General features: G+C 53.2%; 1 protein-coding gene across 1 annotated transcript; it reads right to left on the reverse strand.

The window, feature by feature from the left end:
* Positions 1–9438: 9438 nt before the first annotated feature.
* Positions 9439–24539, reverse strand: LOC128327184 (uncharacterized). Its single transcript, XM_053255578.1, has 5 exons — positions 24190–24539; positions 20467–20668; positions 17721–17989; positions 13803–13948; positions 9439–11641 (listed from the first exon to the last, which is right to left on the reverse strand). The coding sequence occupies exons 1-5, from the start codon at positions 24299–24301 to the stop codon at positions 9815–9817; spliced, it is 2556 nt and encodes an 851-aa protein (XP_053111553.1). The 5' UTR covers positions 24302–24539; the 3' UTR covers positions 9439–9814.
* Between the last annotated feature and the right edge of the window lie 729 nt (positions 24540–25268).

The following is a 25268-nucleotide window of genomic DNA, read 5'->3' on the forward strand; positions in this document are numbered from 1 at the left end:
GATCCTAAATTTCCCAACCTTGAATTTCGTGGGGTAACCCCAGGTTCTAGTGTTGTGAGAGAAGGGAAAAAATATATCTCTGTCCACCCTCTCCACTCCACGCATCATTTTATACACCTTGATCATGTCTCCCCTCAGTCGCCTCTTTTCTAAACTAAAAAGCTCCACATGTTTTCTGTAGCCTTGCCGCAAAAAGGAAGGTGCTCGAGGCCCCTGATCATCTTGGTTGCCCACTTCTGCACCTTTTCCAATTCTACAATGTCCTTCTTAAGATATGGTGACTAGAACTGTATACCGGACAGTACTCCAAATGTGGCTGCATCATAGATTTGTATAAGGGCATTATAGCATTTCTATTTTCAATCCACTTCCTAATGATTCCTAGCATGGAATTATTTATTATTATTTTTATTTATTTATTACATTTATAAACCGCCCCATCCAGAGGCTCTGGGCGGTGTACAACAACTTTTTAAAAAGACATAAAACTCACAATTCAAACACAATGCTAAAAACAATATAAAAACAATTCAAAAATAATTAAAACCATTTTTAAATAACCCATTAAAATACTTTTAAAAAACAACACTTTACAAGCCTTGGAAGGCCAGGCCAAACAAATAAGCTTTTAGGGCTCTCTTAAAGGCCAACAGCGAGCCTAAACTGCGGATATCTGCCAGGAATGCATTCCATAGACCAGGAGCAGCTACAGAAAAGGCCCGGTTCCGAGTTGTCACCAGACGTACCAGCGGTAACTGGAGACAGACCTCTCCAGATGACCTCAACGAGCGATGGGGATCATACAGAAGAAGATGCTCTTGAAATCCGGACCCAAGCCATTCAGGGCTTTAAAGCTAAACCAGCACTTTGTATTTTGCCCGGAAACATATCAGCAGCCAGTGCAGCTGTTTTCAAACAGGCATAATATGGTCTCTCCAGGTTACCCCAGAGACCAATCTGGCTGCCGCATTTTGAACTAACTGAAGTTTCCAAACTACGTACAAAGGCAGCCCCATGTAGAGCGCATTGCAGTAGTCGAGCCTGGAGGTTACCAGCTGATGCACCACTGTTTTGAGATTGTTCTGTTCAAGGAATGGACGCAGCTGTCAAATCAGCCAAAGCTGATAGAAAGCGCTCCTGGCCATAGCCTCCACCTGAGATACTACGGTGAGGCCTGGATCCAAGAGCACTCCCAAGCTGTGTACCTGCTCCTTCTGGGAGTGTAACCCCATCCAGCACAGGAAGATCTAACTCATCCCTTTTTCACAGCTACCGCACACACTGAGATTACACTTTCAATGAGCTGTCCACCACGACCCCAAGATCTCCCTCCTGGTCAGTCACCAACAGCTCATATCCCATCAGTGTCCAATATGCATCACTTTACCCTTGCTAACACTGAACCAATCACAGCCAGAGCGAGGGAGGATGTGATTCAGGTGGAATATGGACACCCCCTGCCCAGAAGATCCGCTGCAATGGTGGGCAATATGAACGGTTAGCGTTTCTAGGGGAGTGCAGTTCAAATAGTGATTAAAGTCCAGGAGATGAATTTTTGAGGGTTACATATTGTGGAAAGATGATTGCCAGGTGAAAGTTTATGTGGCTTTTGCTAACCATGAAACCGTTCAGAGAAAGCATCCATCTCACTCCCATCTGTAAGTTTCCCAGGAAAGTAAACTACCCGTATTTACCCAAATAGAAGGTGACTCTGAATACAAGATGATGCCTTAAAAGACAGAGGCTAAATACAGGTTATATTTGTATTGCCCAAAAGACTCTAAATCTAAGATGGAAACCCACCCCACATATTAACAGACAAGAACTAGTAAAAAAACCCAACCTCATCTTAGATTCGGGTAAATACAGTAAGAGGAAGCAGAGTTGCTTACTGAATGCACCACTGAGAGACCTTAAAGGCCAAGTTGAAGACAGATCATCCTGGGGAGAATCTATCTACAGTATGTGGTTGCTAAGAGTCGACACTGACTTGACGGCACTTAATCGATCAATCAGGATATTATCTGGAGCTTCCTGCGGGAACCATATTACCCCACTTTTGAAAGAGCTGCACTGGCTACCAGTTTGTTTCCAGGTCCAATTCAAGCGGCTGGTTTGGACCCTGGATACCTGAGGGACTGCCTGCTCCCAAGGGTTTCTGCCCACTCGATGAGGTCATCAGAGGGGGCCCTGCTCCGCTTGCTGACAATGAGGGAGGCTCACCTGTCGTGCACGTGGGACAGGGCCTTCTCAGTCATGGCCCCCAGACTTTGGAAAGCTCTCCCAGTGGGCCTCTGCTCCACAGTCTTCATCACAGTTTTTAGAAAGCAAGAAAAATCTTGGCTTTTTACCCCGGCTTTTAAATGAGTGTTTTGTTTGCTGTGGCTTTGTATCTTATGGCTATATTATATATGTCTTTTAAACTTTTAATTAGTTTTAATGTTTTTATATTCCATTTTATTCTTATTGTGCAGTTTTTATGGTTTTATATTTTAAATGTTTTGTAAACAGCCTTGAGATTGTTTTAATGAAAGGCAGTGTAAAGGTTTAACAATAACTAACTAAGCAACTAAATAAATATAAATACAATAAATAAGGATTTCCTTTACACAGCCTATAACTAACTTATGGAATTCCCTGCCACAGGATGTGGTGATGGCTTGCTCCTCCTCCTGGCTTGCTGCATTCCGCCGGTTCCCTCTCCCGGGGAATTCCCGGCTCCCCTACTCAGAAGCAGCTCCTCCTCCTCCTCCTCAGCTGCCTTGCCTTTAAATGCCCCAGGCGGGCAGAGCTGGCAGGGCTTCGAGCTGACTTCCAGCCCCGCTCCCTTCCTGACCGGGCTTCCGGTTTCCTAGCTGTCTCCAACCCAGCCTAGCGGTTTCCTGCCGCTCTCCCTGCCTGGCCCCTCAACCCCCCGGGATCCGACCAGGCTGGCCCCTTCTCACCTCTACTGCCCCCTGAAGGGAACGGAAGCCCCCCAGGAGGGATGCTGTGCCCTCCTCTGGACTCCACAGGGCCATGCAGGGCACCAGGTCACATGGCATCCCAACAGGCGCTTCAACTTTTGTTTTCTGAGTGTTGGTAGGGGGTGGATGGCTGGGTCTCAGTCCCCGTTTCTTTTCCAACCCCTTCCCCATCAACAACACACACAGCTGTAGAATGGCTGGTGACTAAAAGAGATAATTGTACACATCTGGGCACATTGGAAACATGGGGATTTAATACAGGAGCAGAGTCGTAGAAATAGATGTGGGGCGAAATGTCTCAATCCTCAACTATAGTTGGGGAAAGAAAATAATCTAATCCCTTTCTTTTTTTTTGCAAGGCAGCTTCTTTCTTCTTCTCTTCCTTTCCTATCCTCCCTTCCCTCCTCCCTCTTTGTCTCTTTCTCTAGTCATTCTCCGTTTTCCTTCCCTGTTGTTTTTCTTTCTCTAGCAATTGTTTGGGAGATTGTGAGTGGCGGGTGAGGGTGCGGCGTGCAGCTCTGGCTTCTTTTGCAGTTTGAAGAACCGTTGAGAATAAGCCCTGCTGGGTAGATGCCCTCACTCTGTGTTGGACTGGGCTTCGGCTTCGGCTTCGGCTTCTGCTGTCTGGGTGTCCTTGGAAAAATGAGTTTCTCTGGATCACTGGACCCTCTCATGTGTTACACAAACATGATAGAGAGCATGACGCAGAGTGAGGAGTGGGGAGAGAAATACGTGGGAAGGTAATATGTTCTGCTACATGTTGAAATGTTCCTGCTAATGCATGTCTGCATAAATATACTTGTTTTACACACTTACATTCTTGTGAGTTCGGTTGCTGTTTGGGCCCTCAAGAACTGAGGAGGAATGAGGCCTAGACCTCTTCTTGGTTTTGGTAAAATAAACCCTTGAATGGTAACTGAATTGAATTGAGATTCCCAAACCCCTTCTTGTAAATAAGCCCTTGTAAAATTGTCTTAATATGCACAAACCTCTTCATTATTGCAAGTAGGGCTTCTGTGCCAATATGCTTGCAAATCCCTGTGCATGGAAAAAACTCGCAGGGCCACGAGGGCCAGAAAGAGCTGTTTGACAGTTTAATTTTGGAGGTCAGGGAAATTTCAAAAAATGGAGGGAACTTTGTGTTAAACGGATTGGATTGTTTAAAAAGAAGTGTTAGGACAATTTGTGTGGATATATAGGAGGCTGCTCTAGCAGAGAGTTAGTCAGAGCTGGAGTGTCCTGGAAGGGAGCCCAGCCCAGTTTTCCTCCATCAGGAGAACCACCGGGCTCAAGGGTGAGCCCGGCTAGCCTGCCAAAGGAGCCCTCCCCTTATTATTATTCCTTGTTTACACAGTCAGACAGGTGTTATTGACTGGTTTGTTTGATCCAGACATCGAGTCCTTCCCAAGGACCTGGGATGCCAGAATTTTATTGTCAATTGTTATAGATATCGTCGCAGAATATAGGCTGTTCCCAGTAAAGTTGCTTTTTGTAATTGGCTGATGGTGATTTCTGTGGCCCCGATGGTGTGGAGGTGCTCTTCAAGGTGTTTTGGAATTGCACCTAGGGTGCCAGTTACCACTGGGATTATTTTGGTCTTCTTCTGCCACAGCCTTTCAATTTCAGTTTGTAGATCTTTGTATTTGGTGATTTTTTTCTATTTCTTTTTCTTCTATTCTGCTATCCCCTGGTATTGCTATGTCGATTATTTTGGCTTGTTTTTCTTTCTTCTCAACTACAGTTATATCTGGTGTATTGTGTGGCAGATGTTTGTCTGTTTGAAGTCAGAAATCCCATAATATTTTTGCATCTTCATTTTCTACAACTTTTTCAATTTTATGGTCCCACCAATTTTTGGCTACAGGTAGCTTGTATTTTTTTGCAGATGTTCCAGTGTATCATCCCTGCTACTTTGTCATGCCTTTGTTTGTAGTCAGTCTGTGCGATCTTTTTACAACAGCTGATTAGGTGGTCCACTGTTTCATCTGCTTCTTTACAAAGGCGGCACTTGCTGTTTGTGGTGGATTTTTTGACTTTTGCTCTTATTGCATTTGTTCTTAGTGCCTGTTCTTGTGCAGCCAGTATTAAACCTTCTGTTTCTTTCTTCAAGTTGCCATTCTTAAGCCATTGCCAGGTCTTGGTGATGTCTGATTTTCCACATATTATGCAAATATTGACCATGCACGTGCTTATTTCTCCATTGTTCTGCTCGGTTCTTGACTTGTTCTTTCTTGTAGGCCTGCTTTGTTTCATTGGTGTTGAATAGTTTCATGTTATTGACCATTTGAAGTGCATCTTCTTCACTGTCCCTTATATATTCTTCAAGGCCTCTTTTCTCCTCCTCTACTGTTTGATGGACTTGCAGCATTCCTCTTCCACCTGAGCTGCGAGGGAGGTATAGCCTATCTACATCCCTGCAGGGGTGCAGAGCATGATTGATGGTCATGATTTTCCTGGTCTTACGATCTAGCGTCTCTAGCTCTGCCTGGGTCCAGTCTATTATTCCTGCAGTGTATCTGATAACAGGTATAGCCCAGGTGTTTATGGCTTGTATGGTGTTCCCGCCATTGAGTTTGGACTTGAGGATTTTTCTAACTCTCCTGATGTATTCACTTCCAATTTTTCTTTTAACTTCAGTGTGTGCGATGTTATCAGCCTGGAGAATGCCCAAGTATTTGTAAGGTTCTTTCTCTTCCAGGTTCTTGATCTTGCTTCCATTGGGCAGTTCTATTCCTTCTGTTTTTGTTATTTTCCCTCTGTTCATTATTAATGCAGCACACTTGTCTAGTCCAAACTCCATTGCTATATCGCTACCAAATATACGGACAGTGTTTAGCATTGATTCGATTTCTGACTGGGACTTTCCATACAACTTCAGATCGTCCATGTACAGCAGATGGTTGATTTTACTTGATGTTTTAGATGTTTGGTATCCAAGGCCTATTTTGTTTAGTATTTGTGAAAGTGGGGTCATGGCGATTACAAACAACAGAGGGGATAGTGAGTCCCCTTGGAAAATGCCTCTTCTAATGCTAACCTGTCCAAGTGTCTCGCCATTGATTGTTAACAGTGTACTCCACATGCTCATTGCTTTTTTTTATAAATATCTGAATGTTTATGCTGACACCAGTTGTTTCTAAACATTTTAGTATCCATGTGTGAGTATCCATATTAGTATTCATGTGTATTATTATTATTATTATTATTATTATTATTAATTTGATTTCTATAGCACCCAAAAATGGCTCAGGGCGGTTTACACAGAGAAATAAAAAATAAATAAGATGGCTCCCTGTCCCCAAAGGGCTCACAATCTAAAAAGAAACATAAGATAGACATCAGCAACAGTCACGGGAGGTCCTGTGCTGGGGTTGGATAGGGCCAGTTACTTTTCCCCTGCTCGATAAAGAGAATCACCACATTAAAAAGGTGCCTCTTTGCCCAGTTAGCAGGGGAAAGAGGTTTAAGCGCACTCTGCTAAACCCATTTTAAACGCACTCCACTAATCCCATGTTTTGGAACATGAGTTGCCGCACCACGGTTCCGCACCACAGCAACTCATGAGGAGACCCCTGGCCGGGAGGCTAAAACAAGCCTCCTGGCATCGGCAGCGGGGGGGCCTTCCCAGAATGCCCTGTGCAACTGCGTGGGGCATTTTGGAACTTCCGGGGGCCAGGCGGCCCCTGATCCGTGACAGAGCCAGTTATCGTGTGGGTGGCCGATCCAGCTGCCCAGGGACAGCTTGTCGATCATCTGCAGGGAGGGGTAAGTTAACCCACTCTCCCTGCAGACCCACCCGAAGCTCTTCTCACTGATCATGAGACGAGCTTCACTGAGTCCTAAAGAATCAGAGCTGAAGTCACAGTTGGAGCTGGTGAATCAGAGTCAATCAAAGCCAGGAGGACAAGAAGAAAATGTTGGAAAGCTGAAGGAATGGAGTCCAGTCCAAGTGGAGGCCAGTCAAAGCTGAAGAGTTGCTACCCCAGGCTGGGAGAATCTGTGCGGTAGGAGTGTGCATGGAACCGGCTGGCCAGGTTTGGTTCGAGTCCAAACCAGACTTGAACTAGACTGGGTCAGTTCAATCTGTCACCCCCTCAAACCCCCCCACTCCCATTTGGTTCAGTCCGGGGGGTTGCGAATTCCTTCCCCCCACATTTTTTTAATCATTTATCCTCTCTGGGGGACTTCCTCTAGGTGGCAGGGGGGGTTCAGGGCCTCCCTCCCCCACCAGCCTCCTTGCCACCCTAACCTGGGTCATCGCAGGCCACGCAGAGGCCCATTGCGCAGGTGTGGCGGCCTCCAAAATGGCCACTGCGCTGGAGGGGAAAGGCCCAAACGGGCTGAAGAGCCAGCTGAATGGCCAGTTAGGGTGGCAAGGAGGCCAGCAGGGGGAGTGGGAACACCCATGGAACGCCACCAACATCTAGAGGAAGTACCCCGGAGGGGTAAGTGGTTACAAAAATGGGGGGGTCGCAAACCCCCAATGGGGTTCAGTCCGAAGTCAGACCAAACAGGGGGTGGTTCGGTTTGACCCCAAACGGTCAAACACATTCAACGTCAAACCTGCTTGCAGACCACTACTGTGCGGTGGCGTCGCAAGAGCTGAAATCACAGAAGCAGCAAGCTGGCTTGAACCCCAGTCCTGTCCTGTGACCAGGACAAGAGAAAGAACAAGCCGGAGTTGCTGGAAGGAAGGAAACTGTGGAGGATTCTGTATCAGGGACCAGTTTAGAATTGTTTAGTTGGATGCGTTTTCCAACCATTCCTTTTCTCCTTTCCGCTCTTATGGCTGATGGTTTTTGTTTTTGTCTTTTTGAACTTGTGTAACAACATTAAATTTAAATTAAACTAATTGCAAAGTAAAATTACTTGTTTATCTTTAAAAGAAAAATGGTAGCTTTTCTTTACTCCACCTCATGCCTCTAGGCCTTACCACTCTACCCAAGTTGGGTTTTGCCACAGAAGTTTGAAAGGCTGTTGTCACTGACTCAGCCCAAAGCCTAAAGGTCTACTTGGTAGCAGCGGGTAAACTGGAAATTGCCGGGGAGATCCGGGTCACGTGTTAGCAGCAGGGCGAATCCTCCACACGGGGTGGCAAGTGGTGGGATAGACAGCTATTCCTCCACAATAACCCCTGCACTAAAAATACTGTGTGTGTGTGTGTGTGTGTGTGTGTGTGTGTGTGTGTGTGTGTGTGTGTGATGCTTATCTTGAAGAGGCAGGGAAATGGCCATTAGGTCTAGGCTCCAAAACTACCTAGCGGCACCTCTGCCCCACTTACCATCCTCGGCCTGCTCTCTCTCCTGGTTGTGGCCCATCCCGCCTTTGGGGGAGGCAGAGGTCAGGGAAGCTGGAGAGGGAGGGGATGATTCAAGACGCCTCCTGCCTCTCCAGTGTCCCTGACCTTTTGAAAGGGCAGGATGGCAGGCGGCTGGGAGGGAGGAGCGGGTGAGCAGGCCAGAGCCGCGACTGCCAGGAGGGGACCAGGGAGGCAGTTGGGCCAGTCTGCCGCCCGAGGAAGCTGTGCCACCCAGCCTCACAAGTGGGATGGTGATATATACAACATCAGGTTGTATATACATTTGGGAGCTGCATAGAAATGCCACAGACTGACCCAGTAGTGATTCATTCTAAGGAGCCAGGCTGGCACCAGAGGTTGCTCCTCAGCTGCCTTCAGGATGGCCATCCATCAGGTAAAGCTGTGCGATTAACCAAGATTTGTGCTGCCTGCAGACTGGCCAGAGCTGTGCAGTTATCCACACAGCTCTACCTGACAAATGGGTAGCCTGCAGACAGTGCAGCTCTCAGGTGGGGTGGGAAAGAGAGGAGCAACGGCTGGTGCCCCCTGGCTGGCCCCTTAGAATGGATTGCTACTGGATTGACCACAAGATACTGCCCATCACCTTTAAGCCCCACCATTTACACCCTTTTTGTCATCTGTGTAGGTAGATAATATCTGCCCACTGGTGGCGCAGTGGTAAAACTGCCGCCCTGTAACCAGAAGGTTACAAGTTTGATCCTGACGAGGGGCTCAAGGTTGACTCAGCCTTCCATCCTTCCGAGGTCGGTAAAATGAGTACCCAGAATGTTGGGGGGCAATATGCTAAATCATTGTAAACCGCTTAGAGAGCTTCCAGCTATAGAGCGGTATATAAATGTAAGTGCTATTGCTATTGCTATTGCCCATGGCATCTGGCAAGGTGGGTTCCCACCCGGGGAGGCTTCTGCCACAGGAAATCTGTTCCTCCTTAAGGTGCCATGAGAATCTCAGATGTTTTCCCATCGTGCACAGACTCACACAACAACCTCTCCGGCCTGAAGGCATTTCTATTGCTAGAACAGACTTGTGGACGCCTGTGTGGAGCTCTGTCGGGAATCCCAGGGACATATGGATCCCCCCTCGTCCTTTTGCTCTGAAGGAGCTCTCGAGCAACCCCAGGACTCTCCGTGAAACAAACCAGGCGGAAGCAGAGAGATTCCTCACCCTGTGTATTGTTGTTCTGTCGTTCCCGCAGGTGACACTGCTGCCCAGGGCGGGGGGGGGGGGCATGCATCAAACCATCCATTCTCAGATGGGAACTCCTTCTTGGTTGACCTGAACAAGGCCTGCATCTGCCGTGGCCTGCGTTCCCCCCTAGCTTGTCTGTGGCAGTCTTGGAAATCCAGAGGGCGGATTGAGGCCATGGGACTAGGGAGGCAAGAGTTATGGGATGTGGGGCAAGAGTTTTTGGGATGTGAGACTGCACCTTCTGCAGCACAGCTGTGTGGGGTCCGGGCCATGGCAGGGCAGCCTGAGGGCTAGCCACGTGGTGGGCTGGAAGCGGGACGGACCCTCTGCCTGGCCTGCCTTATTTGGATGCCTTTGGCAGGGGCTGCTGGACATCAGAGCGGGTGTCCAAGGGGGCCCCTTCCACAGAGTGCCGGCGGGTCTTGGCGCGCATCCGTGAGATCCGGAGGGGGGCACCTGTCTGTAGCGGGAAGTATTTAGACTTCCAAGGGGAGTCTAAGGCGTTTCCAGAAAGTTGGCTTTGCTGAAAGGGAGGTTTCTCTGGGGGGATGTAGGGGGGCTCCAGTGGGGGAGGCACGTCTGGGGGTGTATATGGGCGCTCCAGAGTAGGGCGCACCTCAGGGGGGTTGTAGGGGGGCTCCAGAGTGAAGGGTCTCTCTCTGGGGGTGTAGGGGGGCTCCAGAGTGAAGGGTCTCTCTCTGGGGGTGTAGGGGGGCTCCAGAGTGAAGGGTCTCTCTCTGGGGGTGTAGGGGGGCTCCAGAGTGAAAGGGATCTCTGTGGGTCTGACCGGGGGCTCCAGAGTGAAAGATAACTTTATGGGCCTGTAGGGGCGCTCCAGAGAATGATGTGACTCTTCAGGGGTGTAGGGGGGCTCCAGAGAATGATGTGACTCTTCAGGGGTATAGGGGGGCTCCAGAGAATGATGTGACTCTTCAGGGGTGTAGGGGGGCTCCAGAGTGTGACGTGACACTTCGGGGGTGTAGGGGGGTTCCAGAGTGACTCTTTGCTCTGTGGGGATGAATGGGGGCTCCAGCGTGGGAGGTGTTTCTGGGGGGATGTAGGGGGGCGGCAGTGTGGGAGGTGTCTCTTCAGAAACATTAGGGGGATCCAGTGTGGGGGGGTCATCTTTAAAAATGTTAGGGGGGTCCAGTGTGGGAGATGTTCCTTCAGAAACGTTAGGGGGGTCCAGTGTGGTTAGTGCCTCTGGAGAAAAGGTAGAGGGATCTGGGTGGCTAGTGGGGGGCTTCACAACGACAACTGTCACGGGGGGGTCATTTAAGGGCCTCCGTGTGTGAGATTTCTCTGGAGAATTGTTAGGGGGGTCCAGAGTGGGAAAGGTTTCGGAGGGGATGTACGGGGGTTCGTATTCTGGGGCCTGAAGCCCGGGATAACCCTTTAAAAAATTGGGGGTGCTCTCTGTTAACATCAGCTCTGAGGGGACATATGGGGGCTCTGTGGGGAGAAACGGGGGCTGTGGGGTAGTGAAGATGTTATCTTGAGGGATATAGGGGGGCTGTAGCGTGACAGGCAGCTCTGCAGGGACGAAGGGGGCCTCGAGGAGCGTCGGAGGGATATCTTTAGGGATTAATGGAGGGGCTGGAGGTGTGGGAGGGGATTCCTGGGGGAAAAATGGGGCTTCCAGGGTGACCATTTTCTCTTGAGGGACAAATGGGGGTTCAATGGCTGGAGGTGAAGCCAGCAGAGGGACGAAGGGGGGGCCCACGTGGATGGTGGGCTCGGGCTCCTTGCTCATGGGCATCTTGCGCGTCATGGGCCACTGCGGAAGTCCAGCAACCTTCTCCGAGGCGTCCGAAGGAGCATTGGTCAGCCGAAACCTGGTGGTGGCTTTGAGGGGAGTGGACGAGGCCACTTCCTCGGGGGGGGGCTCTTCTGCAGTAGCCCTCGTTGGCCTTCTGTTCGGAAGGAGTGTGATTCCAGGAGGGTGGTGGGAGAGAGAGGCCGGGCCGGGCGGCAGCGTCTCCTCTTGGACCCCTCCCTTTATCTGGCTCGCCATTTTCCCCAGGATCCACTCCAGGAAGTGCTGCGTGGAGGTGTAGACCCCGGGGTTGTTTGCCTGGGCACAGCCCTTCCCCCAGCTGGTGATGCCGACCACGTAGTATCGGGAGTTGGGGTCGGTTTTGCACATGAGGGGCCCTCCGCTGTCTCCCTGCAGAGGGAAGGAAGAAAGGCCTGTGTCAATGGGGCTCGAGGGGGGGGGTGCAACGCTGGCGTGTGGGGCAGGCAAGACCCAAGGCGGGAGCAGCTGCCGCCGCCTGCGCTTGGGCCATCCTGCCTGCAGGGAGGAGTCCCCTCGCTCTTCTGGGCCAAGGTCAGGAGTGCCACCACCCACCGGCATCTTTCAGGACTGGGACATTTCTGTACCACCCTGATCAGCCAGGCTGAGGCTGCTGAGGGCCATCATCCTTTGCTGCCATGAGGAGCACACTGGGCACCAGGCTGGACGCGGCCGGCCGGCAGGCCCATGAATGGCAGCTTTATGGAGGATGCTCAGTAAAATCTTCCTCAGAAGGACGATAGGAATCTTTTAGCAGCGTCAGCCTATGGGTGGTCTTCTGAGGGATGCTTTAGAGACCAACATGGAATACCAGCGTCTTAGGAAGCTGTTGGTTTTTGATGCATCCAGGGGTGTAGGAAGGCTGGTGGTGGCCCCGGACAGAATGTGAGGGAGGGGGGCATTTCCCCCCGCCCCCCCACCCCGTTCCCTCGCCACTGCAGCTGCTGGACGCACGGATTGCGGGCGAGTGAAAAACGGCTCCTCCCCGCCAGCACACCTGCCATGTCGATCCCAGCTCTTGTTTGCCTGGATGCTGACTGCGGTGAAGCCGCTGGGGCCCCCAGCATCCCCCCCAGGCCTCCATGGCAGTTGGGGCCTGGCTGGCAGCGGTGAGCGGGATCCCGGCCCCGTCTGGCTGCCCCTGCTCGCTCTCCCCTCCGCCCTCTCCATGGTGCTCCTCTCCCGTCATCTCGGGAAACAGCAGCAGGCACCACTTCCCTCACCCTTCAACAGGGAGGGAGAATCCTGGTCGTGGCATCGGGAGGAGTCCCTGCTCCCAAGTCAGGCTCCTTCTTCCAGCAGAAGGCAAACTGGATGGCCCCAGCCATCACTGCACTCTTCTTGAAATGCCTAATTGCACGGCACTAAAGGGCAAGTTGTGCCGTCGAGTCGGTGCCGGCTCCTGGCGCCCACAGAAAAGCCCTGGGGTGGCCTTGGGTAGAATCCAGGAGGGGCTGGCCACCATGGCCTTCTCCAGCACAGTGTGAGAGGATGATGCCTTTTAGCACCTTCCTATATCGCTGCTGCCCGATAAAGGTGTTTCCCATAGTCTGGGAAACAGACCAGCGGGGATGCAAATTGGCAGCCTTCTGCTTGTTAGTCAAGCATTTCCCCGCTGTGCCACTTAAGGTGGTCACTAGACACACATATAGGTACGATTAAACCCAGCCTGCAAGCTTGCCATCTAAATACAAAGACGCAGGAGGAAGAGGAAGGGAGGGCAGGTAAGGAAAGGCCATGGAGGAAGGACACACAGCTGAAATCTCAGCATCTCTCAGCAGGCTAACCGGGGCAAGAGATCTGTCCTGAGATGCATCTCAAACAATGGGGGGGGGGCAGAGCGACAATTGAGTCCGTGGCTGCTGCTGCTGCTGCCACCATCCGAGGGCTTTCTCCCCCTCACCCCCAACACACTGGGCACAATCGCATAGGGAGAGGAGAGCTGGTCTGGTGGGAGCAAGCATGACTTGTCCCTTAGCTAAGCAGGGTCCACCCTGGTTGCATTTGAATGGGAGACTAGAAGTGTGAGCCCTGGAAGAGATTCCCCTCAGCGGGTGGAGCCTCTCTGAGAAGAGTATCTAGGTTCCAAGTTCTCTCCTTGGCAGCATCTCCAACATGGGGCTGAGAGACAAGATTCCTGCCTGCAACCTTGGAGAAGCTGCTGCCAGTCTGTGTAGACAATACTGAGCTAGATAGACCAATGGTCTGACTCAGTAGATGGCAGCCTCCTATGTTCCTATGCCCCAGAGCTGCCCCGATCCCAGAGAGGACAGGTGGCCTTTTCAAAGCAGGCCTGTTATCACCAGCATCTGTTAACAATGTCCTCAATCTACATTTTTTTTAAAAAAATATTCATCTTATCTAGCCTGGTTGCTGCTAGTCTCAGCACACAGGACTGCATTAGAGGGCCAGCATTTCCGCTCAAGCCATTCCTATTTGAGGGGGGGGGGCGGAGAGAGAGAGAGCCCTGCCAGCTGTCAGGAGAGAAGCCCTAGTTAGAGCCGGGGGGAAGGGGCAGGCTGGGCCTCCTTGCCTGGCAACTGTCGATGCCTCCTTCCTCGTATCCCGCACACAGGGTGTAGGGGCTCATGGCCCCGTTGTACCACTCACTGCTGTTGCATTTGTCAACCTCTAGTAGGTTCACCTTGGCCTCCTGCAGGACATCGGATGTCTTCACACCTGGGGGCAGAAAGAGGGGAGGAGATGATGATGATGATGATGATGAGGAGGAGGAGGAGGAGGAGGAGGAGCTTCTGCCGCCACCACCACCTCCTCCTCCTCCTCCTCCTCCTCCAGGCCTGCTCCTGCCAGCTCCTCCCTCCCTCCCTCCCTCCCTCCCTCCCTCCCCATCCTTCTTCTCCACTCCAAGGACTCAACACAACAGCAGCAGCAGCAGCCCTGGGTGGTGATGGGTGATCCAGAACAAGACAGCAGTCGGAGGAAAGGGTTAGAGACCCTCCCCTCGTGCCTGATCCTGACCCACTTCCCCCCAGTGACTGCTACGGATCATTCCAAAGCAAGCACGGAAACACTACTTATTTATTTGGCATATTTGTATCCCGCCCACTACCAAAATCTCTAGGCGGGATACAAATATGCTAAATAAATAAACAGACGAGTGCCCCCAGGCTCGTTTTTGAATGACCCACGGCAGTCACGTGCTTCTTCTGTCCTAATGTGGTTTGGGTGGCAGAGCAGTCGGTCAGTGGCACACACAGACCAGTGGAGAGGTTTCCATGCTCTTGGGCCCTCCACAAGCAAAATGGGAGAAGGAAGGAAGCCTCCGCTGCCAGCTAAGTGAGTAGGTAAGGGGAGCAGATCCAAGCTGGCTCTAGCCTGATGCAGCCGGTAAGATATTCCCCTGAGGGGATGGAGACGCTCTGGGAAGAGCATCTCTGAGGTTCCAAGTTCCCTCTTCCCTGGCAGCATCTGCAGATAGGGTGGAGAGAGACTCCTGCCTGCAACCTTGGAGAAGCCGCTGCCAGTCTGTGAAGACAATGCTGAGCTAGAGAGACCAAGGGTCTGACTCAGTATAGGGCAGCTGCCTATGTTCCTAGCCTGGCTCTCAGACCCTTGGTCCTTCTAGCTCAGTACTATCTACCCTGACTGGCAGCACCACTCCAAGGTGTCAGGCAGGAGTCTTTCCCAGGCCGACCTGGTGATGCTGCCAGGGATTCAACCTGGGACTACGGCCCCCTCCCCTTGACAAAGCCCTGCTCTGCTGGCTTGCATACCACAAAAGCCCCCCCCCCCCCCGCCCATGGAAGGGGGAAGCACTTGCACAGCTTCTGCACAGCCCATCTGCGCTGCCCACGGGAACAGGAGCCACTGCGTGCACACGTGGCCCCATGTCAGAGCTGCTCCTGCCGTTGTTCCCAAGCACTGGAGCTGATGCCGCTTGGCTGCTGTGCATCGTGCCCTGGGTGATAAAAGCAGCGCCGCACTGGATTCATACACAGGGGGCCATGGGAAGCTCCATCAAAGGGAACATCCTGTTTGCCTGTATCCTGCTCTTCCTCCAAGGACCTCAGAGTGGTATACAAGGTTCTATTTATCCTCACAACAACCCTGTGAGGTAGGTCAGGCTGAGAGGTAAGTGGCTGGCCCAGAGCCACCCTGTGAGTTTCATGGCTGAGCAGGGATTTGAACTGGGGTCTCCCCAGTCCTAGTCTAGCACTCTAACCACTACGCCACGCTGGCTCTGAGTCCGCCTAGCTCAGGAATGTCTGCACCAACTGGCAGTCGCACTCCAGAGCTTCAGACTCGGCTTTCCCTACAGATGTTGCCAGCAAGTGCTTCACCCCTGAGCTCTGCTCTCTCTCCCTCTGTAAAGATATTCCTTATGTTAACATAGGTGGTCTTCCTAATAGGCTTGTGCATGTTCAGAAAATTTGGATTCAGATTCGACCTGATCTGCATTTGAAAATATCAGGTTCTGGCGATATCGGATCAGATTCAGAATTTGAATCCTAATTCCAACAAATTTTGGAAAGAAAAAAACACCCATAGTGCTCAATGGGGAAATGGGGGGGGGGTTCTCCAAAAATCACTGGTTGGTAGGGGTGTGCATTTCGGTGATTCAGTTCGGGACCCGAACCGAATCACCCCCGTTCTGTTCTGTGCCCGAATATGGGCTACCCAAATCAACCCTGATTCGGTTCGGATTCGGATTAAATCCGAATCCGAATCGATTCAGGTAAAAAACGGGTCCCAGGGGCAAAATAGTGGGGTGGGGTGGTAGTTCCCAATGGGTGGAGGCTACCACCCAAATTTCAGGGGGATTGGTCAAAGGGCTGATTTTTGGTGAATTTTTGAAGTTTTAGTGTCTTTGGGGCAGATGGGGGGAATAACGTGGGATCTGGGTCAAAAGAGTGGGGTGGGGTGGGGTGGTAGTGCCTAATAGGTGGACGTTACCACCCCAATTGCAGAGGGATTGGGCAAAGGGCTGATTTTTGGTGAATTTCTTAAGTTTACGTGTCTTTCCTCATTTTTTTCTCATAAGTTATAATGGAGCTTTCAGCAGCCCCATAAGTGCACTTGGGGGGTGCTGGGGTGGCCCAGAGAGAGTGGTGGTGTAGTGCACATAGGGTGCCAACCACCCCCATGGGTTTCTAACCCATGGGGTACAGGGTTCTGTTGTTTCAGAGGTTTTCTGAGTGTGGATTCTATGATAGCAAATTAGAGTGGATTCATGGTGTCTCATTGATAATCTCATTTGCTATCATAGAATCCACACTCAGAAAACATCAAACAACAGAACCCTGTACCCCATGGATTAGAAACCCATGGGGGTGGTTGGCACCCTATGTGCACTACACCACCACTCGCTCTGGGCCACCCCAGCACCCCCTAAGTGCACTTATGGGGCTGATGAAAACTCCATTATAACTTCTTATGAGGAAAAACCTTAAAGACGCGAAAACTTCAACAATTAACCAAAAATCAGCCTTCTGCCCAAATCCTTTGAAAAAATTCAGGTAGCTTCCTTGCCCCAACCTGGCACTACCACCAACCCCACCCCGCTCTAGGACACCCCTTTTCCCCCAACGTGAAGCGATACACCCTTCACAGGGAAAACCTTGAAGATGCGTAAACTTCAGAAATTCACCAAAAATCAGCCCTCTGCCCAATCACTCTGCAATTGGGGTGGTAGCCTCCACCCATTAGGCACTACCACCCCACCCCATCCTTTTGGCACAGATCCCATGTTATGCCACTATCTGCCCCAAAGACACTAAAACTTCAGAAATTCACCAAAAATCAGCCCTTTGCCCAATCCCTCTGCAATTGGGGTGGTAACCTCCACCCATTAGGAACTACCACCCCACCCCACTATTTTGCCCCTGGCACCCGAAATTCGAGCAGACGTCACATCCAACCTTTTTGCATTGGTCAATGGGATGCAAAAAGGCGGGAAATTCAAATAGACGTCATAGCTCAAAACGGAGGGGGGGAAAGAAGGCAAAAAAATGGAGGTCCGAATCACCCGAATTTTCGGGCCTGAAATTCAGGTGATTCGGCTCGTGCCCGAAATTTCTCGGATCTTTTTGTGGGTGATTCCGTTCGGCCCCGAATCACCCGAAATTCGCTGTTTCGGGCACAGATCGTTCTGTGCCCGAAACATTTTGCACATCCCTACTGGTTGGTCCTAGAGCCCTGAAACTTGCCACAAATGTGGGGAAGGAGATCAAGGCCCTCCTTTTACACCTCCTGAATTGATGGGCATACAGTTATGAAATCCGGCACACACGAAGTCCACATTGGCAAGACTCTGTGGTTTGGGTTTCCAAAGCTATAGGTCAACCTCCTGCTTTGGGCCCCGCAGTCCTCAGTGGCTCTTTTCTCTGCCCTTGCCCTGCATGTGGCGGCAAGCCCAGAGTCCTCCTCTCCACCCGCCGCCCAAGCAGCCCCTGCCCGCCGCCGCCCCCCACACCCACTCTCACTCCCTCACTGTTCTGGGCGGTGGTGCCCCAGCCACTGATGTAGCAGTTGGAGAAGGAGCTCCTGGAGTCCCTCGTGGCGTGAGGCAGGCAGGCTGGCTGCACGTAGTTGGTGAAGAGCACAGGCTGGTCCAGCTGGATCAGTGCAATGTCGTTGGCCTCCGTGCGGGGATTGTAGTCTGGGTGGATGATCACCCCGTGCACCTTCGGCGTCTGTACGGAGCTCGGCAACTGGGAGAGGTCCGTGGCCCCCACCACAATCCTCCAATGAGCCAGCGATCTGCAGGCACATGCAACGGACACTGTGATCAGCAAGCAGGAGGCTTCCAGGCGTCTTTCTAGCAGAGCTCTGCCCGGCTCCCCCAACTGCCCTCCCTCAAAACCCCTGAGCCCCAGCCCCCCAGGACCCTGTTGGGATTCGGGCCAACATGGCCCAAAGAGTGTTGCTTGTGCAAACTACAAGGCCTGACGTGCAACCTGAGTGTGCACCTCACCTCCAAAGTAAGTGCCACTCAGGTGCTCATGAACATTGGGAAGGATGTGAGATGTGACCAACCCCCCACCCCTGGGACAGCAGCACTGCCTTTGGCTCCGTGCAGATTTTGGCACACTGGTTGCATCAATGCACCAGGACCACCTTGGGGCCAGCTGGACAAGGACACCAAGCAAGTGTGTAAGTGACGAGCAGCACAGCGGAGATGGCACGCAGGGGACACACCGCCTGCAGAGGTGCCTACAGTTGGAAAGCCTTGGGATGCAAGGGGGTCTGGCACGAGCCACCTCTGGCCACGCCACAGATGGAGAATCCGCTAGGTGTCTGCGCCAGCTGGTGGGGCAGCTTTGGAAGCCCGGAAATGGGCAGGGCCTTGCAAGCAGCAGCAGCTCATCCTAATAAGCCCCTCGGGGTGGGTGGAGCACCAAAGGAGGCGCAGCTGTCTCTCCCTCCCTCTCTGCCTCAGTGGTGGTTAGGCCTGTGGGGAGCTTTGGCCACCGACTCTGCCCAGCCCTCCTGGCCCCATGGAGAGGCAGCCATTCTCGCCGTGCTGTGCTGTGCCTAGTCTCCTTGAGGAAACGTGATGTGCACAGAGAGGGCTGAGGACAGTGTGGTCCTTCCCAGCATCATTTCCCCCAGAGGAGGCTCTGGGGAGGGCTGCGCTTCCCAGCACTCCGTGCACCTTGCATGAGACAGGGGCCACTTTCTCCTGAAGCCTCCATCCCTGTGCTGGGGAAGGAGCAGCACCCTGCGGAGGCCGGCGTGGTTGAGAAGTCTTCACACACTGAGAGGTTTTTCCCAAGGGGTCCCTGCTTGAAACACAGCTCTCTGCTTCAAGCGTCATCAAGTTGTTTCGGGGGCATGGCTGAGGAAGCTGCCACATCCCAGCAGTGTGCTAAAAAGGGGGCTGCCAGAAGTGGAGCCTGCCTTGAAGGGGGGCCCTCTTTTACCCTGCCCTGCTAACCGGACAGATAAGAACATCAGCACAGCCCTGCTGGATCAGGCCCTGCAAGGAGGCCCATCTAGTCCTACAGCCTCTCTCACACAGTGGCCCACCAGATGCCCCTGGAAGCCACAGGCAGGAGTTGAAAGGGGCAGGCCCTCTCTCCTGCCATTACTCCCCGGCAACTGGTATTCAGAGGCATTTTGCCTCTGAGGCTGGAGGGGGCCCACAGCCACCAGACTAGTAGCCATTAATAAGACCTGTCCTCCATGAATCTGTCCAAGCCCCTTTTCAAGCCATCCAAGCTGGTGGCCGTCACCACCATCCCATGGGAAGGAATTCCATAGGTGAACTATGTCCTGTGTGTAAATTGTAAACCGCCCTGAGCCAGCTCGGAAGAGCGGTATACAAATCGAATAAATAAATAATAAATAAATAAAACGGACTTTCTCTTGTTGGTCCTAAAGATCTGAGATCTTCCTGGCTTGTTTGCTTGGCTCCTGGACCGAGAGGCATTCTGCATGTTTATTTTATTTATTTATGGTTAGGTTTTTATACCACCTTTCATTAAAACAATCTCAAACCATTTAAAAACCATACCAAGCAATTAAACAGTTAAAACAATACAAATATTAAATGTGAATATAAAAATAAAAATCTAATTGAAAGTTTAAGAAACCATAAAATACAGAGCAGTAGCAACAAAAACAAGACTAAGAAAAGCCTGAATAAAAAGCCAAGATTTCACTTGCTTCCGAAAAACTGCGATGGAGACTGAGGAGTGGAGAGCCTTCCAAAGCCTGGGGGGGGGGGGATGTGACTGAGAAGGCCCTGCCACCCCACCCCACCCCCGTGCACGACATTGTCGGCGGCACCCTCATTTTAGGCGGCACCTGGAGCAGAGCCCTCCCCGGTGTCCTTGTCAGGCGGGCAGCACCCTTGGGAGCAGGCAGTCCCTCAGGTATCCCGGGCCCAAACCCTTAAGAGTCAAGAGTCAAGGTCAAAAAGAGCATCTTGAATTGGACCCGGAAACAAATTGGCAGCCAATGTAGCTCTTTCCAAAAGGGCGTCATGTGATGCCAGCAGGCAGCTCCGGATACAATCCTAGCTGCCGCATTTTGCACTAGCTGCAGTTTCCAAACATTCTTCAAGGGCAGCCCTACGTAAAGCGTGCTACAGTGATCCAGCCAGAAGCATTGAATATGCCAAGCAGGCCCCTGGCAGGAATGCAGCCCCACTCGGTGACATCGCCGGGGGTCCCCTTACCCCCAGGGGCCCTTGCCGCCACCCCTCCCCGCCAGGCTGCCGCCTTCTGGCTCACCTCCGATTGGTCTTGAAGCAGTGAGCGGCAGTGAGGACCCAGCTGTTGGAGAGGAGGGAGCCACCACACGAGTGCCGGGGCCCTTTGGGAGTGGGGATCTGGATGCTGACCAGCCAGGGCCACGCTCCGGGCAAGGCGTCGACGCCCCCCACAATCCGCACGTTGCCACCATGGCTGGGTGCCAGGGGCCGTTTCCCACAGGCTGAGGGGAAGGAAGGAAGGAAGGTTAGGAAGGAGAGTGAGCCAACGCAGGCCAGCTCACGGAAGAGGAAATGGCCGTGCCAATGCTGGAGGAAGCCTCCAGAGAAGTAAGGATCCGTGGCTCAGAGGGCCAAAGGGGACACCGTGATGCAGGGGGCAGGAAGCTCCGTGATCAAATGCAAAGCCCAGGGCCCAGCTCGGACTGTCAGCCACACGTTTGGCTCTGGAAATGGGTCTCCAAATCCCAGCTGGGAGTAATTTGGTTTCTGAATAGCGATAAAAAGGCACTTTTCACATGTTCAGAGGTGCCCTCTTCCTTGCTGTTCACTTCACATGTTCTGGGGCCTTGAGTGAGCCTTGGCCATGGGAAGGGGTTCTGGAAAGGGCAAAAATACCCCTGATGCCCACTCCAGCTAAGCCAAGCAGGCACCTGCACCTCATCTTGCTGCCCGTTTTACTGGATTGGACAAATTCCTATCCCACGTTTCTATAAAATATTCAAAGCAACCAACAAAGTGTTAGGGACAAACTGAAAATCATGAAAGCATCAATAACATTGCCATTAAAAGACCTGTACAAGTATATGCAGCTAAAACAGGGAGCATTCAAAAACCAGCACCAACCCCTTGGAGAAACTCAGCTCAGCTGTCTGTAGATGGGCAGGCCAGGAAAAGGAAGACAGTCTCTTTGTGGGGCCACTCAGGAGCCTGGCCCCACCCGCAGCAGATCTATGAGGTGGGCCGTGCTCAGTGTTCCCACAACCAGCGGAGTTAGGTCAGCAGCAGGAAGGAAGGACTAGCAGGGCCTTTCTGGTGGTGGCCCTGAAACTGAGAGCTGAGCTCCCCCAGGAGGCGTGCCAGTGGTTGGCGTTTGGGGGGAGGGCAGGGCAAGGCTGACCTGGTCAGGCGGTTGCTTTGGGGGCACAGGCTGTTGCCCGGAACAGCTGCTGCTGTTTGACTGGATGGTTAGTGTTTCCGGCTAATCGGAAGCCACCTCCAACTTTGGGATGAGGGAGGTGAGGAATCCATCCCTACTTAAGCCAATGAGCAAACAGAGCCATGAGCAGCCCCCCCCCCCGCCCTCCCCTGAGGAGCAGGCAGCTGCCTGAGGCGTCAGGCTTGGGAGGGGGCATGTCAGTCACCCTTGTCATGGCAGAAGCTTCTTTAAGATTAGAGGGAACACGTTGGTCTTTGTTTGCCTAGGCATGGCTCCAGGGGCAGTTCACGGCCTCTGTGTGCCAGAGGAAGGAGGAGGCCAAATGCTGCGGCCCCCGCTTCCGTGCACCCCTCCCCCTCCTCTCTTTAAAAGCATCTTGTGTCCTCCTCGCTGCTGCCGCAGCAATCACCTGCCCGAGACAACTGCCTCCCCTTGCCTCATGGAAGGGCCGCCCCAGGACACCACCAGGAATAAACACAACTGCATGTGTGCACATGGATATGATGCTAGAACTCATGCTCGGGGTGGGGGGGTGCTCTCCCTCACTGGCGCTCTGCAAGCAGAGGGACCTCCGTCTCTTGGGGTCGCTCCAGCCCTGAGTCTCTGGACTTCCCCCATCGCCCAAGCACGGGACCAGATCGCCTCCAAGAGCCCCAGCACTTTCTGGATTCTCAGACAGAAGTGAACCACGTGTGCCGACTGTGCATCCGCGCCACGGAAGGGGCGACACACGCCATACAAATGGTATTCAAAAGGGGAACAAATGGGGAGGGGGCAAAGGTGCCACCCGCCCAGAGTATCATTTGTCGTGAGGTGGGAGGAGTGCTCTCTGCATCTTGCCCTGGATTGGGGGGGGGGCATGGTGCAGATAGGGAGTGGCCCCATGGTGAACCGTCCTCCCCACCGCCCCCCTCCCCTTTATACACGCCATGCTCTCGTTGTGTTCTTCAGGCCCAAGGCACCCTGGCAGGCGGGCCGGGATTCACCAGGGCCCTCAAAACACACAGCTGGCAGCTCTGGTTTTGGCAGTCAAGGGTGACACCCTGTGGCCAGCTAGGACAAGTGCAGCTTGGATCTCTCCAGCCGCCTGTAGGGCATTTAAGGACCTCCCTGCACTCAACGGAGAGTAAGCGGCAGAGCAGAATACTGCTGGCCTTGCCATTCCCCAAAGGCTTAGCCGCCACTGCCCTTGTAAGCCGCCTTGAGACTTCTGTAAGAGGTGGTAGACGAAGGAAGGAAGGAAAGAGCCACCTCTTGGGCCCAGCACAGCCTAACCAAATTGCTGCCTGGTCCTATTGCATGTTTACTCAGAAGTCCCTCTAAGGTCAATGGGACAGTATTGACTCAGCTGGCCATTCATCAGGTAGAGCAATGCAGTTAACCATGCAACTCTACCTGATGAATGGCCAGCCTGCCGGCCGCACAGTTTTTATGCAGGGTGGGAGTGAGTGGAGGAACCCCAGCGACTGCCGGGGAAGCAGAGCCCATGAGGACCTCCGACTGGCGTAAGGACCAGCCGCTACTGCCGTGAGGTTGACTTGCTAGTCTGTGTGGTTAGGACTGCCGCCCCAGTTGGGGACCCACTATCAAAAACGTTGCTTTCCTGTCCCTGTCTGGATGAACTGCCATTGAACCAAGGGGGTATATTCCATATTTCTTAATGCAGGTAATGTATTCCACATTCAGATATTTTAAACACCTTTCCAAACTCTCCACCAGGGTGGGAGTTAAAACCTTGAATGCCTCCCCCTCCCTCTTCTCCAGCATAGCGGGCTTCTTCCTTCACCTTTCCCAAGAGCGCCAACGGCTGGCTGGGGCTTAGGCAGAGAACACACATGTAGTCTCCCATTCACATGCAAACCAGGGTGAGCCCTGCTTAGCAAGGAGACAAGTCGTGCTTGCGACCACAAGGCCAGCTCTCCTCCCATGTGCCCCGTACCCCCCCCGCCCCCCGAAATCGAGATGTCTATGCCCTGGTGGCGGCAGGGTCTTGGCTGAGGCCATGCCCCTCTCCCAGCAAAGCTCTCCAGCTTCCTGCTCTGGCGCCCAGTTCTCTAGAGAAGGGGGGTTCTCCGCCTTGGGCCCCCAGATCTTCTTGGCCCACATCAAGGGTTTGGCCCTTTGTGGCTGAGGTGACGGGAGCTGCAGTCCAACTCTGCCTGGGGACCTGAGGTTGAGACCCCCACCCCCCACTCTAGAGCCAGCTTGCCATCAGCCGCCTCCTCCTGCGTCCCAAACCCGAGCCAAAACAAGCCACTCGCTAAGGGATTAAATCACAGGGACTCCCCCCAGGGTGGAAGGGGACGCCTTCATTTTGAGCTCCCCCCTCCCGACCCAATCCATCCGAGAACAGGCATCAGGGTGACAATTGCCACTCTAGGACCCCTTCCCAACATGGCACGGCCCCAAGTCCCCTCTCCATGACCCAGAGAGGTCTGGAAGGATTGATAGGCCAGCCTTCCTTTAAAGCGGGGGGGGACTTTTACAAGAGGGGGGCTGGTAGGGGAGCCCCCTCTTAGGGAACCAGAGGGGAGTGGGCCCTCACACCACCACCGCCGCCGCCCCCAAAGCCCAGGCCACACTTACTCTCTGGCTCGTAGCCATGTGTCCCCAACAGCCTTAGCATGGCCACAAGCCCTAGAAGCAGCCCAGCTGGGGCGCCCATCATGAGCTGCGGCTCTGGGTACCGGCTCCACATCCTCGAGAGGTGCCTCAGCACCCGGGTGTCGACATCAGCAGGTTCTCCTTCTGTGTTGCTAGGAGACGGGGTCTGCCCTCGGCCATCGAGGGCCCGCAAGAACGAAGGGGCCGCCCATCATGTGGGGCTCAGGCGGGGGGCTCTACCCGGGAACGGTGCTCGGGGGGAGCAGCTCTAGCCACCCTGTGCCCCGATGAACACTGAGAACTAGGTTGCTTCTGAGGCACGACTCAATGAGGAGCGGTGAGCATCACGGGGCCCACGGAATGTCCACACAATAGACCTTCTGGAAGCCTGAGCATCCTAGCCTGGCTGGAACAGGCCCACGGCCCAGCCCCCTGTCTCCCCACCAGATGCTCCGGGGAAGCCCATAGGCAAGGGATGAAGCTGCACCCCCCCCTCCCCTGCTGCTGTTGCTCCCCTGCGACTGGGGTTCCTCAGAGGCATCTTGCCTCGGAGGCTGGAGGTGGCCCCCAGACTCACCGCCACTGACAGCCCTGACCTCCATGCATTTGTCTAAGTGCCTCTTAAAGCCATCCAAGCTGGTGGCCATCACCACACCCCCTGACAGAGAATGCCACCCATTAATTATGCACTGTGTGAAGAAGTACTTGCCTTCCTCGGTCTTCTACTTCCTGGCCATCAGTGCCGTGGGATGAGCCCTGGTTCGAGTGCTATGAGCATCTGGAAGGAAGACCTCCCATTCCAGGCCTGGCTGCTGGGCTGGTCTACCGGGACTTGGACACCCCCCCCCACCCGCCACACTGTCCTCTCATCCAGAGCCTGCCCAGCTGCACCCACAACCCTCCCCAGCAGCAGCTGGGGGGTGCAGCAAGCGGCCTGCCCTCCTCCCCAGGACCTCCTGCAGCCTCACAAGGGATGCAGGTTGGATGCAGCACTCAGGCCCCACTGCCCAACCCTTTCAGGCAGCAGAAGGTCCCGGTCCAGTCCGGCTTGGACCGGGTCC

This window comes from Hemicordylus capensis, chromosome 5 (genome assembly GCF_027244095.1).
Source record: "Hemicordylus capensis ecotype Gifberg chromosome 5, rHemCap1.1.pri, whole genome shotgun sequence".
Lineage (NCBI taxonomy): Eukaryota > Metazoa > Chordata > Lepidosauria > Squamata > Cordylidae > Hemicordylus > Hemicordylus capensis.

Bases quoted from the DNA above. Each gene is read 5' to 3' on its own strand.
- LOC128327184 (XM_053255578.1), bottom strand. From the start codon at position 24,301: ATGTGGAGCCGGTACCCAGAGCCGCAGCTCATGATGGGCGCCCCAGCT. The intron at 20,669-24,189 runs GTAAGTGTGGCC...CCTTCCCCTCAG, and splicing joins ACATGGCTACGAGCCAGAGA to CCTGTGGGAAACGGCCCCTG. The intron at 17,990-20,466 runs GTGAGCCAGAAG...ATGTGCCTGCAG, and splicing joins TGCTTCAAGACCAATCGGAG to ATCGCTGGCTCATTGGAGGA.